Consider the following 20,366-nt stretch of genomic DNA (forward strand, 5'->3'; position numbering starts at 1 on the left):
TTTCTGCTTCAACACAAAAGAACCAAACACAATCCTAACAGAATTTTTGCTAATAGAAGCAAATAAACATTTGTTTAAAGAAAGTTAAGGACAGTCAATTTGTTCAGAGGGGATATGTAGGATATAGTTGGTGTAATAAGATATCCCCTAAATTTTGAATCCAATGGCCACAATTAAAAGCCATGTAAAAGTTATACATCTATATAATGTTTAAACTTAGAATAGGTTGTCTTCTTCTTTCAAAATGAAGTCAATTTTCCAGTCAACGTACATTTACAGCATTTTTAAAATTAAGATGGGATTAGTTTATAGGGTTGGGAAACTATGATTGACCCCATGACTAAAGTAACGTAATTATTTTTGCATACATCTGTCTTTTATCCCTGTAGATGTCTCTGAATATGTTGGTGGCTGTTTGATCCATTTTCCCATTTCTGTGTAGGAACCTGCGCATGTTAAAGCAAAACTGCAACGTGCACTGCCACACACTCGAAGCAAAGAGGTATGTTTGAGGAGCCAGACAGACCCCACGCTCAGTGGCCTTAACTCAGAACGAACCAAATGACTGTCCACATAAAAGAAGTGTAATATATGGAGATTTAATGAGCGTGGTACCAATGAGACGTTCCTAAGGAGGGGCAGGGAGCCCAAGTAAAGCAAGTCGATTCCAATAAAGACCTTATTTCCAGACCCCAAACTCCCTGGGACTCTGAGACACACCAGTGACAGCTCCCAGCTCAGTTTGCAAAGCCCTGTGGTAAATTCCCCAGCCAGGAAGAAAATCCTATTTAATTTTACAAGATCTTCTGGCCTCTAAAAATCCTCCATGTCTTGGTTCGCTGGTGGGAGAGCAAGGAGAGGCGGCAGGGCAGAACGTCTGCTATACGCTCTGGTGGAAAACTTTACATTATTAAACAATGAAATGAAATGAAGGGTGCAGGGAGGTCAAATAAAATGCACTGATTGCAGAAGTCACTTTATTTTAATTTGTTAATTTGTCTTTTATGCAGACTTTTATTTCTTCCTGATGAATGAATTTTAATTGAGTTTGAGTGGTCGTGGGGGGGGGGGGGGGGGGGGGGGTGGAGATTCTCTGCAGGGAATGACATGGTTTTGTTTTGCACAAAGAGAGGGGATCTATTTGTGGTGCACTCAGCTTTTGAACAAATAGTCACTCTCACACGAAGACAAACTAGCTCGCTGCAATCATCTTTTGTGCAACAAAACTATCTGCTTTAAAAATATGCCCTGTAAAACACTGCCAATACACTCAGATCTACCACACACACGCAATTATTTTGCCACTAAGTCAGTCAATTTGATCATTATTAATACATATATGTTTTTAAAGTGCTTGAGCGCTATATCAATTTATCTATCCAGGCAAAAGAAAAAAATTAAAGAGCTGTTTATGTTTTCTCATCATTGAAAAACATTGTTTAAAAACCCTAACATCTGAAATTAAATCCACGCTGCAAGTTAAAAACACACTTCCAATTTAAGCTGAAGATGCCAACCATAACTTTTGGATTATAAGAACTAACATGAATATTTTCTTAAACTATAGCTAAAGAAGGAAAAGTATTATTATTATCAAACATAAGACAGGTTCCATTTTTTCTTCTGAATTTTGAATATTGATTATGATGATGCAACAAGTGCAATAAAAAAAACTGCAGCAACAGAGCAGGAGAGAAATGGAAAATGTATTTAATGCTTAAAAACACTTCATCGTATAGCTCTCGGCTAAATAGTTGCATTATAAACATCACTAAGTATGAAAAGAGCATCGCAGAGAGGTTAAAATGTAAGAAAAAGGCTAAGAGCTTCGCCACTCTGTGACAGACTGTTTGGATCAATTGTTCAGCAACTGAAGTTCAGTTTTGAACAATTTCACAGAATCTAAAGAAGTGTCTGTGGTGAAGTTAAAAGCCAAAAAACAGAAACTTATGTAGCAGAAATCACTCCATGAACTCAGAAAAGCTTCTGAAAACCACTGTCAGTGAATGCACCGCAGTAATGCTGAAGGATATAGAGGCTTTTTGTGTGAGGACATCCAGATTAAGTCTTTGACAAGGAAGGTCTTGATTATTTCAGCAAGACAGTGGCAAACCACATATGACATATGCACATATGCACATATGACAACAGCACAGGAAACAAGGGTGCAGGTTCTAAACTGCCCTGTCTGCAATCAGGACCTATAACCTATAATTTAATCCATGTTTTTTCCCCATTTCCCCAAAAAATGTATAAAACTTCAGATCTTAAAGATTTGATAGGTGCTGTGGTACTAGTTTCACTTAAATAAAGATTTACATTCTGTTTTTATTCACATTACACGACAGCACACCAACCTTTTTAGAACAGGGTTGCATTTGTTTCGATCAATCTCAAGTTTTCAGTTTTCCGTAACAATGGTTAGACCGAGTGAAACAAATGTGCTGGGAGAAGACGCAACATCTACAAAGTAAGTCATTGTTGGATTTTGTGTTATCTTTAGGATTAGACATGTCGCAGTAATAAAACATAGATTTTTGCCATTTTTACCCTTTCAGGTTATTACACCTCACCTTTGCTAAATGAGATTTTTCTGTCTGCTTTGCTGTGATTGCTTTTAGTGCTTAGGGGGACCCACTGCCAAATCACTTGAAACACAAATAGCAGCATCTGTGAAAAAAACCTTCACTGGTCAAATTGTGATTGAGATAAGTATGTAGGTCATGGGTTATTTGCCTTATTATTGCTTCAGGACAAAGTTCCAGCCTGTATTAGCAATAATAAGAATAAAACCAGACGTGGTCTGTGTAGAATATGTGCAGGTGAACCCCAGCCTAGAAAACTTGGACGGTCAGCTACAGCAGCAGCAGGTAGATGTGCAGCGTAGCATTTTTCCCATTTTGACCTCATTTTTTCCACCCGTTTCCCTGATTAGACTCGAATGCTGAGTGTTATCCTATTTGCAGGCAGACTCTGGCTCTGCTGCATGGCCAGTGGGATGATGAATACATTTCAATCTCCTCTCTCTGGCTCTGACTTCAGGGGCCAATACTGTCTGCCTGGATATCAGTCTTATTGCATATCCAGAGAGATCCATCACATGCGAGCCTTCTTCCTACACATGCTGTCTTTAATCAAATGATGGGAGCAACTACTTTTTCCTGCTCGGCCAAGAAGACGACAAGAACACCTCAAGTAGCAGTTTTGAAAACTGTGAAGCAGGAAAAAAGCTGCAATATCTTTGTTTAATCCAAATCCTGTTATGTACGACACCAACATGAGAAATGGTAGGAAGATGAGAACAATCCAACTAGGTCAAAATGTTTACGCTCCATCCAGAGTTTTGAGAATCATCCAGGAAAGTAGAGTTTTGCGTCCAGCTATAGCAGCAGCAGGGTGCAGGCTCGCTCGTGCGTTCGCACACAGAGATGTGACTGTGCATGTTTAGCCGTGCAGGGTTATTGGGCAAAGTGACTGCTACTTTCAGAATGAAGTGAACAAAAGGTACCCTTCTGTTGCTGATAGACAACATCTGCATAGTCGACCATGTTTAATGGCTTTGATAAAATACAATTACTCAGCATTTTCGCCACAGTTTAATTCTTGACGTGGGTGAAAAGCATCTGAAAGAACATTTAGACCATCACGGGACATTAAACTTTCCCACCAAAACCCAAAAGAACAAAATCATTTTTGATTTAATGGCATTTGGGTAGGGAGAAGTCCATTTCTGCATTTGAAAGGGAGTAGAACAGAAAGGGAACATAAATAAAGACATAATAAAGACTGTTTCCTGTTACTTTCTTTAGCGAAGGACCTCTGTTTTAGATGCTACTCACTAGGCTAGGCTACATCAACCTTCACGCCCATTAATGTTTGTGCAAACAGGAGGTACCTGTATCTCTTGTTGTCCACAGGCACTATGTCCATGGCAATGTAGTACTGCTGATGAGGGTCCAGACCTGCTATCTTTACACGCATGGCTGGAAACATCCTCCTAGAGGGAAAAAAGCAACATATGGTAATAGATGTGAGAGAGATTTATTTCAAAATAACAACATACTACATATATACGCACACGCACACACGCATACACACACGTATAAATATATAAAATTTATATAAAATGTAATGGTTTTGTGATTTTCATTAGCTCATTCTTCAGATGAAGTGACTGTGCTACTAAGAAAAGGGGTCTCTTTTTTACTCCTACTGTGGAGTATAAAATATATTTATGGCTTTAAATATTTACAAAAAAAGTCAAAAAAGAAAAAACAAGAAGAAAAATTGGGAACAAAAACAAGAACACAACAAAGAAATGCTGCTGTATGCACATCTGTCACCCTAAACGCTCCTGATGTTTGTCATGATGCAGTACTGCCGACTGTGCAGACACTCGTACTAGGAGCATGAAAAAAAATACACTAATGATCATAACCACCACATTAAATAGTGAATTACACTAACAACAACAATAACAATTATATTAATAATGATAACAATACAAGAACATTGATTTAAAAATATTTAATTAAACTTTTTTCAGCTTTTGCTCTGTCAGCCTTCCCTCTCTGTAATGAGGAAACATGAGTGTGTATTCATTCATTTGAACAGTCCGGCTATTGTTGACGCAGGGATGTGAGACAGCATGCAGGCACGTTTTAGGCTGTTTATGCTCATTAAAACAGGCGATAAATAGACTAATTATTCAAGACATTGGAATCTCACTTCGTTTGATTTTCCAAAGATCCCAAATTTCTGTGTACAGTTTCAATTAGCCCTGATTATTCCTTTAATAGCCATACATCCAGTCTGGACAACTTCTGCCTGATACAGCTGACGGTCTTCTGAGCTTTACATATTATCTCCAGATTTATTTAATATTTTAATTTATTTTAAATCACATGTATTTTTTTACGTTTCTTGAACATAACATATATATATATATATATATAAAACATATATATATATATATGTATGTATCTTTAGTTGATTTTTCTGTGTGTATCATTTCCATTATTGAAGTGGAGAAGAATCCTCATTGTATTATCCATTCTGCCAAGCCAGTGACCCCTGACCTTTGGCTTTTAACAATACTGTGCAGGTGTATTACCTTATTTTAAAACAGTTGAAACTGCCTTTTATCCTGTATCGATGATTTATTTGGATTTTATACCTAAATATTATCAACCAGCTCTTCATATTTGGAAACTATAGCCTGCAAAGCCTGAGACTGGAAGTGATGCAAACCGCATGAAAAATGTCCAATTTAAAGGGAAAAACTGCACCCATATTAAATAAAAGTTTGTATATGGAGAGGGAGACATTTCAGCTTAATTCCTCATTTTGCACTTCAAACGCCGCGTTGTTCCCCTGTTCGTTTAACGGTCGTAAATCGGGGCCTGCCTAATGAGAAAAGAGGGCTGTTTTCTTGCTTCCCTTCTCTTCTGGATTTATGAGCTTATTATGAGCAGGCCGTGAAATACGTTCGGCGACGGTCGCGTCCGCCTTCACTCTGCTTCGGCGCAAACTGATTGCTGCTCTATTTATGAGCCGATTACCAATTTAAACCCAATTCATAAAAACGGCCAAGTGTAGTGTGTGACGGTGGGAGGAGGGCGACATGAGACCGTATTTCAATCTGAAGAGAGGAAGAGCTGAGAAACAGCTTTGGGTATATTTGAACTCAGGTTTCCAAAGTGTTGCAACAGGGAAAGAAAAGAGCTCAATAAGATGGACCAAAGCAGATCTCATAATAATTCTTCTAAATGTAAAACAAATACAACTCACCTGTTAAACTGAAATAATAATGATAATAATGTAGTGTGCGATATTTTTAGAATTTATTTTTTTAGCTGTGTTGCAGAAAGGAAAAAGCAGTTCTCCCACAGGCCTACATACATTTCTACTAATAGTTAGGGAATGGAAGTGTTTTTAATTATCAATACTACTACTAGTAGTAGTATTGATAATAATAATATTTTTTATTAATAATAATAATAATAATAATACAAACATGAATGAGATTTTTACATGAAAATTTCGCAGTGTTTCCAAAACATTTTGATTCAATAGACCTAAAACATTTTAAAGAGGCAAATTGTTCTACGGAAGTGTAAAGAGTATCAGAGCGTAATTAGATGGAATAACAGATACAGTGTTAAAGGGGGCTATTTGCCTTCAAGTGGAAACATTATCAGAGGTGTTGTTAGTCATGCCGACTGTTGTGGAGCGAGCGGGGAAATGTCGGAAACGCACGGCGCTGCGGGCGCAGGGATAAAGGTACTTCCTTCAGGATCCGCAGGTCAACTTCTGTTCTCGCTCCGTGTTTGGACTGTTGGCCCGAGAGAGCACAAAAAAGCCGGAACATGTTACAGAGATTAATTAGAAGCAGGTCTCCTTCTTTTCCGACATCAGGAATAACCTGCCGCGTCACGAGGGCCTGAACGCAGCACTGCGGCCTGCATGTGCAACACATTAACACCCTCCAGACAGAGCGCAGAGGTGTGTGTGTGTGTGTGTGTGTGTGTGTGTGTGTGTGTGTGTGTGTGTGTGTGTGTGTGTGAGAGAGAGAGAGAGAGAGAGAGAGAGAGAGAGAGGCCTGTGCTTTTGACACAAGCGGGAGAGACTTGTTTTCATACGCTTACCTCTAATTAAATAAAATAAAAAATAAAATAAAAAAAGATGGGTGGATGTGTGTGATAAGTTTGGATGGAGCAGGGGGTGTATATGAACCTTACCTGCCGGCTTTGGTGATGATCATCTCCGTGCCGATGTCGTGGAAGCGCTTCCACAAGTCCGCGCACTGCAGCTCCACCTGAATCTCATCCATGGAGGCCGGGGGAGACGGGTCGCAGGGGCCCGGGGCCAGATCGGCAGATGAGCCGAAAGAACACGACGTCCTCTCGGCTAGACCTTCTCCGTCCGAGCCGGGACTCGCCTCTGAGTCTGAGGGGGGAATGAGGAAGAAGATGAGAAGGCAGCTCTGAAACAGTGGAATTAAGCGCGTTAGGCTTTATGCAGGAAACTTGGCACGGCCAGAAAGTACAGCGCGGTTCTCTCGGCTGACTCCAAATCACCTGCCGGCTACAGCCGGAGAGAAGCGTTTGGCTTACTGGCTCAGGCTCGTCAAGGAGTTCTGGGTCGGTGTCAAAAGCAGAATAAATGCTGCGTAAAGGCCTTTGAAAAGCGACTTAGAAAATATTAAATTTTAAGTCGGGCCACACAATGAAGAATTCTACTGGGAAACATTTAGCAAATGAAATTTCCCCTCAAGTGTTCCTCCTGGACCAAGTTTTACAGACTGACCGTTCAAAGTCATCAGCGCAGTCACAGCGTTAGATCAGATAAAACGTTGCTCCGATCTTGAAGCAAATCCAGACCTACAGGAGAGCTTTTCCATCTTTCTGAGCTTCTAATTCCCCCAAAAAACAACCAGAATGACCTCACTTTATTTCACGTCGCCCTATTTCAGTGTGCTTTAAACTAGCAGGCTACTATACAGCGGACAAAATAAAAAGCACACCTAAGAAATTCGAGTGGCTTTCTGTGAGAAGTTCAATTTACTCAGTTGAAATACGTCACCCAAGCTGTAGCTGTGTTATTTACATCAGAAACACTTATGACTTAAGTTTGCATTCTACATTAAAAGCTACTTTCTTGTAATAATAATAGAATTAATTTAAAAAACGCTGTAAAACCCCCAAATCCCTTCCACTGAAAGAGGAATGTAGACTTACACAACCAGCAGTTGCTCTGCCCCCTTTTCTCTGCTTGAATCTGTAATGTGATTTAACACATGTGATGTCTTTTAGATTTAAAATTTCAACCTTTAGGGCTTAAATATTTAAAAAAATAAAATAAAATAAAAAATCATCTTTTTTTTCCAGCTGGGTTGCCAAAAACTTCACTGCTCAAATCTTTGAACCTGCACTTTATCCAGATAGAAACCTTCACAAGATCACCACATGCTTTCTCTCATTTCACTTTTCTCAGAAATAGTTTATAGCCGAATATCCTACACCCTTTCCAACACCACCACTACCACCACCACCACCCAGAAAGTAAAAAATAAAAAGAATCTAATAATGTATTATTTATCGAGGGCCCTGACACAAGGAGGTTGACTTGGCAGACTAAGGCCACACAAATATGGTTATGTAAATGCAGAGCTGCTGAGAGACTGGACAGAGTCCCAGGCGAAAAAAACACCGAGGCGCAGGCTGAGCTAACCCTGCTGGAAACAAGAGAGTGAAGGGGAGAGATAGGAAGAGCAGGGGGCGAGGGGTGCAGTGACCACAGAGAGACGGAGAAAGTCTTTCTATCATCTTCTTGGGAGATCCTTCCAGTGTCACTGCAGCCAGTGAGGACTGTCACACATGATTCCCTTTAACTGTTCACACTCATGCACACAGTCATTCAGCTGCCCCCTCACACTTTATAAACACATGCTCCTGGTGCCAAAGGAAGAGGACAGGATGGAGGGCTTAAGTGAAATGCAGAAAAAATCAAGTCTGTATTACTCTAATTAATTTTTAAAGGGGCCTGTAAGGTTAGATCAAGCAAACTCAGGGCTTTCAATGAGAAATAAACACCTTATTTTATTAAGATAAACAGACTTCTATTGTTAACCTGCTTTAGACATTTGCTTTTATTCTTTTTTTTATTGGTATATAATTTTCATATAATGTTTTGGCCTAGGGTTGAGTGTTTTCAGCCCTGCACCACCATCAGTCTCAATAATGTCCGCAGTGAAGTTTGATTAACTCTGTTTCAAGCTGTGTGGCACAACTTAGGACTCAACAGTGTAAGTCTGTCACCAAATTCAAATAAGAAGCTCAAATAAGGGCATAAATCTACATGAATATCATTTGTCAGGTTTCAGTGTTGAATTGGGGTCTTCTAATAATCTAAACACATTTGCTAGTTCACTCTAACAGTAACGAGGTTCCAAACAAATAAAGAATGCGAACATCTGTGCCATCAAAATTAAGCTCGATCTGAATATTTGCAGTAAACATGGGCTGAAAAGCTACCCTGTGCAATCCACTATTGGCATCTCAAGCTAGTTGATGGTGTGTGAAGCAGAGGCGCTCAGAGGAAACAGATGCATTCCAGACAGCAAGAGCAGCTCGATTAAATGAGATAATTTTGGTATGAATGTCTTCAAGATGCAGAGGGGGCGAACCAAAGGACCAAGCTGGAGCCGGGCCGCCCTGACACTAGGCTGAAGGACCTGTCCTCTGCCACTCGGCGGCTGCACACACACACACGAACGCAGAGCTCTAAACCTAAATGACAAACAGGCAAACAAACCTAGCAGCAGGTAGAGCTCAATGTGTGCGTTATGTCCATGTGTAGATTTAAATGGCACGTCTGAGGTCAGGTCACAGTTTAAGAACTCAGAGCAAATGTGTCAAAATCGAGCAAAACAGGAAACACAGCATAAAACCTTTAGTCCAGAGTCGCACAGCGCCAAGATTATAAGACCTGGGTTTTTGTTTCAGAGCTTAAGTTCCCACTTTATGCTGAACGAATAAAAACTGACATTTATTGATAGACAAAAATTTGCCCACTCAGCAGAATTCTGTCGTGACATCTGCTGTGGTTAGCTACACACACACACACACACACACACAGACAGAATATCACATGGGGCCAGCATCTTGTGGTTCTTTAAGCTCATGCCAGGCCTTATTAAATTGAGACTAACACTGATGCTAGGCCACTAATTGGCCAGAACTGAATCGTCTGTGCTGTACATTACAGTGGTCTCTTGTGTTGCAGTTCACATTTTGTCACTACACTGTCAGCAGAACTCAAGCGGGGTTGAACTGTAAATAGATAGTTATTAATATGTTAATAAGGAAAATGCTGAAAGTAATGAGGAAGTAGATTATTGTTATTTGAATTTATTTTATCACCAATTACCACTTCAAGATCGGATCTATATCATCAGTGTAAAATACTGGTTTAAATTATCGAGTATAGATGTCTTATTAATTTCCTTCTAATGAACAGTACTAACCTTTTTAACCTGATTTGGGCTGCAACACTTCAAAACAATTCCACAAGTAGATAATATTACAAATCATGCAACTTTTTAAAAAATTGAAAATACATGCCAAATATATCCCTTTGAAATGATCTGCAAATATCCGTTTGATGTTGGGGTGCACTGATAAAAGATGTCATGTCTTAGGTTGCAAAACTGGAAAAACACCATCTGAAGTGGACAGCGGCGGTTTGCCCAGCATGAAATCAGTGAGAAACACCATCCACACCGTGAGAGCACCTGTTTCCTACACTGATGCAGACTGGAGGTAAGCAAACTTCAAGCCCATCTCTCTCTATCAGCTTGCATGCTTACACAGAGAGGGAGCTTTTGGAGAAATGGCAAACAGAAGGAGCGGTGTAGTGACATTAATATATAATTTTACATTGATCTTAATAGGTTATAAATACACGATATTTAGCAAAACGTCAGTTTGTTGCATGGATTCAGTTCTGCGTATTAAAAAGTAATTATTATAAATTACCGCCATACAAATCGCATAATTCTGAATTCACAGTAGATGTAGTTTAACTTGTTAATCGATGTTTTAATGGATAAATATTATGAGTGTGTGGTGGAAGTAGTTCTGTGAGGTCTAACAAAACAACGTTTTTTCAGAGCTGACTGAGCTGCTGAGCTCTTCCAGGCAGGCTGTTAAATCCGAGCCTGGTTCAGTTCTGTGCTTGTCTCAGTCCTGCCCTTGTCTTTGAGGCTAATAAACGTGTTATACGACCAGCCGGCTTCCAGCATCGCCTGGAGTTGAGTAAAAATAAAATCACTCCGTTAAGGATTCCTCTAAACCACATAATCTGACCACAGAGACTCGCTGTTCTCGGTCACCTCCGCCCGACGCGCCAAAGTGGAGGCTTTCGGACTCAAGCAGGGCCCGCGGAACCTGCCAGGAATCCGCCTGCTAATGAGCGGGACAGAGGGACCAGGAACTGGTCCACTCAGCCACAAATTCTGAAACTATACAAAAACTATGAGGAGATGAACTTAGAGACCTTTCTGCTCCCCGCTGCAGCCAAAAACAACATTTTAGTAAATGACTTGAAGGTTTTTTTCAGTGACTACCAAGCTTTATTTTTTCTTGATGTGTTTACCCTTTCAAACACATACAGAAACGAGCTGCTTGTAATCAGCGTTTAGTTCCACCTTCCTCATTTCACCACGGACGGCCCTACACTTCAATAACAACAAACTTCCCAAGAGAGCTCCTGGGAGGCAAACCCTCGAGAAAACTATAGTTTGGTTTTGTTTATTCGCTTTTGTTATTTTTATTATTATTGCTTTTACTCTTTAAGGTTTGCGTTTGGATCCGTTTGAAGACCGGAGAGTAGCCGTGCGACCCCAAAGGTCAGACTGCTGCAGGCGGCGAGGTAGTGTTGGCCTGAGACCGTCTGAGCCAGCTCAAGGCTCAAAGCTCAGCTTCTACCTTTCTGCGCATTCATACAAACATTTAATGAGCAGTGATGCGGTTATGATATAACTTGATTCACACAGGCCCACGCGGCGAACTAATGTGAATTCACATGTGCATAGCGTACATTATCTACACGGCTCATTTAGTCCTGTATATTAATTTTACTTTTCAAGTGACCGACTTAACAAAAATCTTTTTTCGTGCATGATTTTAAAGATAAAACTAAATTGAATTGCAGCTGAAACCCGTGAAGCGAAAAACGAACATTGTGAACTCAAAGGGAAGCCTCAAGGTATTTAAAACAAAAAACAAACAAAAAAAAATAGTCAGGGTTATTTTGCAGGGTTACTTAATCTCCACGCATTACGCCTTAAGATTGCTGAGACAAAACAGATTATGTTTTATTTAAAATAATTATATTGCGCAATGAAAATATAGAAATGCTGACTTGGCGCAAAAAAATTACAATGAAGTTTGTTTTGAGCTGCAAAAAAGCTATGATTTAAAAATTAAAATAAAAAAAGAACAAACTATATAAACTTATTTTTTTTAATTGCTTCATCGCGCATGCTTGTTTTAAGGATACGTATAAAACTATTTACCATAAAATATAATTATTTTTTGCCACGCTTTCTAAACTGTGATATTTATTTCACTCAGTTGTTATTGTTATTATTATTTAGTTTTCCTTTGCTTTTACACAACCCGCCTTTCCACTACTTGAGTGCGGTTATGAACTCAAATATTTCATAATCATCTTGTGTGACTGTTAGTTTCATACAACACATTTAAAGCGTTTACCCGTTTTAAGCAGATGATGTGACAACATTTGATTTCTTTCTTTTTCTTTAAGCGTTCTCTGTGCGCACTCGTGAATGGAGAATGGACGGGCTGCTCTGCGCCTTTGTGCGCCTTAAGCGCAAAATGCAATTCTCCACAGACACTTATTTTTTAAAATCTTATCAGAGGACAGTGTAATTGTGACTATTTAAAGGCTGCTCCTCTTCGAGGATGAAACGTGTTAGACTGAGTGGTTAGTTTCAACCAGTGCACCTTCCTGGAGTAAACTGAGGCCTCCCTGCAGTTCAAGCAGATTATTGCTGGGCTAAAATGGCTCAAGGAGCAAACAGCTGATTCAAATGTGTTTTTATGTGTTTCTGGTGCAGCTTCACATTGTAATCCGCCAGTCCAGAGTCAAAACTTGGCCAACCCACAAAAAACCTACCAAATATCAACTAAGTCCTAACTGTTTTTGTGCTTTTTCATTATTATTATTATTGTTGTTACTGATGAAAATCAACGCATATGCTGAATATATGAGACAATATCCCTGTAGACCAAACGCATAACTCCACAGGCTTGCATCTCAGTCTGTTTAATGTAAAGATCTGAACAATGTGGAGCGTGGTCTCTGTGTGCTCTGCATGGGGTTGGGTCATTGAACACAGAGCCACGTTTTGACTCGGGACTTGTGGATTTGCAGTGCTCTGCAGTGACATTTGAGCGGTGTTGTGCGTGTCTGCGCACTGACCGGGATCCATATCCAGACAGTGCGCCGGATCCTCTCCGTCCGTGGCGAGGCTCTCCATGGACAACTCCAGCTCCTTCTCCTCCCAGCCCCGGAGCTTCCTCTTCTTGTTGGAGCCGATCAGGGCTTCCACGGAAAAAGCGTGGGCTCTAGAGCTCAGAGCTGCGGCAGATCGCCTCCTTTCACTCATTTCTCACAAAATCCACCCTAAGTGGGGGGAAGCGGCGAAAAACCCACTCCGCCCGTCCAACGCAGCGAAGCAAAACAATCAAAAAAATAAAACGAAGAAGAAGAAAAAATGCACACGTCAGTGTTTACAGCGGATCGCAAACTCACCAAGTGTCCAAAGTAATCCCAACTGTGACTAGAAACGCCGCGACAAACTTTTGAAGGACTGTGTCATCCTGGCAGCGCGGCAGGACTCGGTGTTTTTGATGCGGTGTGCTGCTTCACGCGTTTCTCCGTGCTTCCACTCCGTGTCTTTTTCTCTCTCTGTCCCCCTCACTTCTCTCTGATTGATAATCACTTCTGGAGGAGTCTTTTTTTCTCTCTCTCTAAGGCGCAGAGGGCGGCTCTCCTGCGCTCTGGCAAAGCCGCGTGTCCAATGAGAAGTAAGAACACAGAGCTAGACAAAGTGTTTTGTCCAATGGCAGCAGCAGGAAGGAGCGCGTCCGGGAAAAGGAGCCATTCCTCCGACTTCAACAGCCTAACGAACTTACTCCATAATGAATCATATGGAGACACATATATGTTTTACTGTGCTTTTATCGACATTAAAGGCAGGGCTTCATGTAAATACACCAATCAGATAATCAGATCATTATCAGTTCAAACTTTACGGGCTTAATAATATTTAAAAAATAAAAAAGACCTCAGCAACACACCTATTTTAGTCTTTGATACCCAGATCCTGCAACTTCGCTTTAAGTCCTAATCTGACTGTTGATCATCAGCTTTGGAACTGCAGAGGCCGAGGCGAGGCCTTCGGCCTCACGGAGACCACCACAAAATATTATTCTGATATTTTACACTTTCACAAAGTGCTTGAACCTGATTCCATCATTAAAAGTCGTTGCAGGAAAAGCTCAATTACAGCTCCATTGTGTCAACCCGACAGCTGAGGAACCGGAACAGAGCTTCAACAGGACAGGTGGGCTGATCTCAGAGCTGTGCGCTCAGGACACAACAAACGGAACGAGACGATTAGCAAGTGAAATTCTTGTGCTCTGCTCAGCTCGTTGAGGGCTCGTTTTTAACAGATCTGCAGGTCAGTAAAAGAAAAACAGAGTCGCAAGAAACATACGCGTACAGGGCTTAGAGACATCTTTTTTCAGATGAGATCCTTTTGCTTGGAAAAGGAGAGAGGAAAAAAACACTGCCATCAAATTCTCGGCTGATTATTTAGTTTTGTTTCATATTTATGTTAATAACTGTCTAATTTGAGCATGAATTATCCTCAAACAATCCGCATTTAAATTCCCGACACATATAAAACCAATAATGGAATAATATCAGGCTGAAATAAATCTGACTAAACGATTATTTATTCCAGCTAATTAAACGATTGGAAAATAGAAACTTTGAGTTGCGAAAGTAAAAATGTACTATTTGTAATATTTTGGCCTGACGCAGAAGCGTATTTCCAAGCATTTTTTACCGGCAGGTAGAAAAGCTTTTATAGAAGACTAGCCCCACCTTTGCAACCAAATATTAAAAATTAAATATTGATACAAGCACGACGCTCAGCGTTATAATATAATACAGCGGGAAGATGATCGGTTTTTTGGGATCAAATCCCTCTTTTAAAAAATCGGCGGCCCTTTGTTGAGACTGTTTTGAGCTGCTGAGCTGCACACGTGCAGCCCAGCAGTCTGCAGGCCTGCTGCTCAGTTCGGGGACGATCAGTTCCTGCTGGGGGAAATAATTTACACATTTTTCATCAGCTGCGGGTCGAAAAGTGTCAGGGGTGGGGAAGAGCCGCGGATGATCGCTGCCTGTGTGATCAGTCAACACAAACGTGTCTGTGGGAACCGGGCAGGCCCCAAGTCAGAGTGCCGCTCTTGAAAAAGGAGCTTTCCAGAGGTTATTGCTGTGCATCTGTCATCTTGAAATAAATACTGCGCGCACACGAGGATGGCTCGCAGGAAACTGAAGAAAAACGGTGAGCACATTGCAAAAAAGAAATAGAGGTGGGTAGTTTCATTATCCTGTACAGAGATCAACGCAGCAGGTATGCTAATATGTGAACTTGTGGCGGCTTAAAAGGACATTACTTGCGCTACGGTCTTTATGGTAATATGCGCGCAAAACGTTTGCGGACATATTTGAACTAATTACTTGGATAAAAGAGGAATACGGACTTCTGTGTTAGAATATTATAACAAACTGTGTCAGTCTGTGTGACTCTATATCACGGGTTCTTTTTATTTATTCTTGATGTTTTGTAAAAGAAAGAAGAAAAATGTTTGTGCGTAAAATTCTTCCAAAAGTAAACGAGTAAATATTGTGTGCGCACTGGTGTGGGGGACGTTGAATCCCCCGTGGGAGGAAACTCGTTAAACACTAAAACCAACTGTTTGCCATTTAGATCCCAATTATAGCCCTGATGGCATCTCATTCACCCAAAAAGTGAAGCAAGCGACGGAGATCTTTTTTTATCCTTTAGAAACTTGGAACGAGCAATTCATGCGTTTGTTTTATCTCAACTGGATTACTGCAGTTCACTATATGTGGGTGTCAGTCAGTCCAGCTTAGCCTGGCTCCAACTTGTACAGAATGCTGCAGCTCGCCTTTTGACTCGTGTGAAGAAACACCAGCATATTACTCCGGTGCTTGCTTCCCTTCATTGGCTTCCAGTGCGTTTTAGAATTAAATTCAAAATCTTACTTTTGACTTATAAAGTGCTAAATGGCCAGGCACCGGACTATTTGTCTGACCTATTGCAGCTTTATACGCCCTCTAGAGCCCTTCGATCAAGCGATCACCTGCTCCTTACCTTACATAAGTCTAGGATGGTTCATAGAGGAGATCGGGCATTTGCGGTTGTGGCACCGAAAATGTGGAATGATCTACCTCTCCACATTAGAAAGGCCCCAACTGTTACTCTTTTTAAATTGCATCTTAAAACATATTTTTTTATTCTGGCTTTCGAAACTGTATGAGAGTTACCAATTCTTTTATCCTAATTTTCTTTTAATTTTCTTACCTGTTGTTGTTGTTGTTAATGTCATTGTTTAATTGTTATTTTGTACAGCACTTTGGTCAACTCCCTGTTGTTATTAAATGTGCTTTATAAATAAATAAATGAAATTAAATGAGTGGGCAGTATTAATAAATCCGTTTCCTTAAAAATTCTTTTCCCTTTTAGATTCCTTTGGTAATCGGAGTTAGGGTATACCACGTCGACCACAGTGAGGTTTTCGATGAAATCCGGCGTTACCCCGCGAGATCGACACGTGGAGGGTGGTGGGCGGAAACGGTCAAACGTGCAGTTAATATTCAATTAGTAAAAGAAGGGTTTGACCCCGCCTGACCTCGAGGGACGAAGAGAGCAATGGAGCGTGCAATCTGACAGCAACTCTCGGATTCTGTAAGCACCTTCCGCCTGAGCTGTAAAATCCCCCCCGACACTCTCTCTCTCTCTCTCTCTCTCTCTCTCTCTCTCTCTCTCTCTCACACACACACACACACACACACACACACACACACGAAGGACTTTTTTTTGCAGATTTTTTTATTAAATTTTTTCCTTTTTTTGTCCAAAGAGTGATCATCTGCCAAAAATTGACTGCGAATTTTATTGTTTTTTTCTTTATGTGAAATGTATTTGCTTATGTTGGTACATAGTCAATATTATTATATTGTTATATGTAAAATAAAGAAATACAAGTACATTTATGACTCTGTGTTACTGTACCTATATTAGAAACAATCCAGTCATTTTTGGATACTTAATAAAATATCTTTATAGAACTATTATGGTATAAGTGTCGCAATTTCTGCTGCACTTTTGGCCAGACCACTCTAAAGAAATCCTTTTTTAATGTCAGCGACGCTCCTTTGCCTGGATCACGGAGGATCTATAAAAAGGCATTTTACCAAAAGCCGATTTCAGTTTCTGCCCTCTAACTGAAATGTCGTTTCTGGCTTAAAATTAATTTATATCATTAATGACATAGGTTTGACAAGTTTTTGTTTTTAATAATGAAAACCGGAAATCAGTTTTTGGCACGATCCGGATGCCCTGCACAACCCCAGAGGGAATTGTGTCCCGGAAACCTTCCGTTTTTAAGGCGAATATATGCAAACCATTACACTCTGGATAAACTACATGACGAAATTACCCAGTAGTTAATTTTGGTGATTGTCTTTAGCAGAGCTAAAGACTTGAAGCTGAAGATGCGCAAGTGCGCGTGCGCGCGTACACACAAGTCAGGCACAAACAGCAGTATACAAGTCGGTCAGCTACAAGTCATGATATACATATATATAAAATAACATATTTTCGCATAGCTGACCAGAACCTTTCTAAATATGGATATTTTCATACTCGGCCCTAATGCAAAATTTATACGGATTGTGAAGTAGCCTACCCTCCTGCAACAAAGGCAGGACTGTGAAATTACTGAATAATTATAAAGTCAAACTGCGCATCATAATAAACCAAAGCGTTACCTTCATCTGGGTGCAGGTCATAATGGTCCAAATGTGACTTGCTGTTCCGACGTGTATCTGTGATATCTGTGAGGACATTTAACTCACAGACATTTTAATCCACCACTTCTACCGCTCACTAGTATGTAACGTCATTTTGTCAGGGGCGGAGGGGGGGTGTAACTTATTTAAGACAATTCCAAAAATGACACAATTAGCACTAAGTGTTTAAACCTTTATTTATTTGCGAGGTCTGCCTTTTTCGACTCCCAGCACCTCTAGGTCCCACGGCCTTGGCCTTTAGTGTATTTTGATAAAGATATATAGGTCATAATTAAAACTGGACACTAGTTGAAAATTTAAAAAAGTTCGGGGGCTCATTTACAGTAATGTTCAATTTTAAAAGTCCATAATCTGAATGTATCTGGTGAAGCGGAATACTTCCCCAGTGTGATGCTAATGCCGATTATATAAATTGGGGGGGCAGCTCGGGAGGTAAAGAAGGTCATCTACTAATCAGAGGCTTGGTGGATATTTGGCATACAGTCTGCATGTCAAATATTAACCACAAGCTGCTCTTCGATGCATCCAACGGAGTATGATTGTTAGATATAAAGCACTTATGAATGGCAAAAACATAGCCTGAGTGAACGAGGCTATGTGAATAGGGAATATAGTGAATGGAGCTGTGTGTGTTATTATTGTTTCATACCTTCATAGATAAAATACTTTAATCAGCAGCTAAATAAAATTAATAGCATCGGGACAAATTCTCTGTTCTGTTTTTAAATTTAAAAAAGTTTTTAAAATAATTTGAAGCCTTTACAGAAGAGGCGGTGTAGCCACGATCAGCAGAAAGTCAAAAAAGACAATTGTAGTCGCTAGCGCGCGCACGCACATGCGTACACGCACATTTGGACTCTCACACTTTATCCTCTCTTCCAACAATTAGCCCAAAGCTCTAATAGCTCTCTGTCTGCCTCTCTCAGGTACACGCTTTTTAACTTTATGTCGAACAGCGCATGCGTATATCCAAATTTTCATCAAATTAGAATCAAAACGTATAACATTAAGCCTGCGTGCTAAATTAATTGCCCTCGAGTTGGGTAAAAGCGCAAGAGAAACAGTGTCACGTGTTTTATTTGGTAATTAATCACGTGTCAGCACGCAACACTGAGCAACATATTTAATTTAAGGGGGGGAGGCAATAATGTCCGAGGTTTAAGGTTTACCAGCTTCCTCTTCTGCTCACTGCGTGGACACCCTGTTAGGTCAACATCAGTAAAAATGTCTCGTTTTTTATATTCTTCAGGTCTGTGGCTGTTTCCACGCGACACGTGGATCCCGGTCGATTTACGGTGATTTCTTCAAGAAAGAAAGAAAGAAAGGCGCATTTACTACGACTCTGTTAAAGTTTTTACCCCCCACGCATAAAACGGGTGAGCTGCTGTGTCGCCTTCACATTGAAACGCACTACTTATTACAGCGCAACTATATCACTGCTGCCGTGTCTTCTGAAACAGAAACAGGTATTTGTCACAGTGCTGCGGTCCCATAGCAGGTCGCCGGGATTTACAGCCCGCTCCTCTGTGTAAATGCAGCCTATATATTTTTATTTATATTCCATCAGCTCCTTATGCCAACATGAGGGGGGGAAAGGAGGGGGACAGCAAAAGGGAAGTAAACTATGCAGGGATGTGGTCTGTTCCCAGGTAAACACCGGGATGGAAAAACGACAGCGCAGTCCAGCTTCATAAAATGCGTGTGTGTGTTTGTGCAGGCCCCGGGGATGCCCCTGCAGAAGAACAGAAAGCTGATTACAGAGAGTAGAAAATAAAATAAAATAGTGGGTATAATGTAGGAAGAAAGAATAATAACAGCGGGAGTGAGCAGAATTGATGAAATAACCACTCATAGACAGAATAGAAAACAGGAAAGAGGAGAAATAAAAGCAGAGGGAGCACGGGAAAGAAAACAGAGAAGAAAGAAAAGAAGGGAGAGACGTGGGGCGAAAATGAGCATGTTTAAAGTCACTGCTCCTACTGAAATATTCAAGTTACATCTCACACCCCTGCTGAAGTATTACAGGACTATAACGGTTCCTCCTATTGGACAGCCTCGTTAACAGTAAACTGGATAAATGCGTTTAATGGACCGCGTGTAAAACCTGAGTGACTAACTCAGTGTTTGTTTGTGTAAGCAGACACTTTATGGCAAAGTGCAGAAATGAAATAAATGAATGAATAAAGGGACTTCAAACAAGTGTGTGTGCGTGGGGAATGTGTAATTACGTGCACGTTACATGTGGCTGCTAATCAAAAAGGAATGTTACAATAGATTCATTCATTTTGTTCAATCACATTGTGCGTGTGTGTTTCAAGATGCAAACAACTGTCAATAAGACACCCAGGGTAAAAGAACAAACAACAGCTGAGCTGCAAATGTTTAAATGATACTGACAAATATATTTACATTTCAAAAATCTTTTTCACTCAGCTTTTTTCTCCCAACTAAACACAGAACTTTTCAATGTCAGGAAGCAGGACCTCTTCCTCTTGTTCCCGCTGAACTTGGAAAAAACACTAAGCTGCACTCGCAGATTCCACTGGAACTTTTAAAGAGTTGCATTTGTTTGTCTGCAGCTACTCTTCCACATGTTGAATCTAGAATGGATCCTTTTATTATGTCACTGTTTATTTTTTAAGTAT

At 40.4% G+C, this 20,366-nt stretch overlaps 1 protein-coding gene across 1 annotated transcript in view; it reads right to left on the minus strand.

Moving 5' to 3' along the window:
- The window catches only part of tbx15 (T-box transcription factor 15), a 32,426-nt gene extending 18,926 nt beyond the window's left edge, over positions 1 to 13,500 (minus strand). Inside the window, exons 1-3 of the mRNA XM_084908825.1 lie at positions 13,009 to 13,500; positions 6,741 to 6,948; positions 3,896 to 3,997 (exon numbers count right to left, since the gene is read on the minus strand). Coding sequence (XP_084764951.1) covers positions 3,896 to 3,997; positions 6,741 to 6,948; positions 13,009 to 13,195 — 497 coding nt within the window. The 5' untranslated portion in view covers positions 13,196 to 13,500. The remainder of the gene's footprint in view (positions 1 to 3,895; positions 3,998 to 6,740; positions 6,949 to 13,008) is intronic.
- Between the last annotated feature and the right edge of the window lie 6,866 nt (positions 13,501 to 20,366).

The sequence above is a fragment of the Perissodus microlepis genome, chromosome 16 (assembly GCF_051167445.1).
Source record: "Perissodus microlepis isolate ML-2025 ecotype Zambia chromosome 16, ASM5116744v1, whole genome shotgun sequence".
In the NCBI taxonomy this organism is placed as follows: domain Eukaryota; kingdom Metazoa; phylum Chordata; class Actinopteri; order Cichliformes; family Cichlidae; genus Perissodus; species Perissodus microlepis.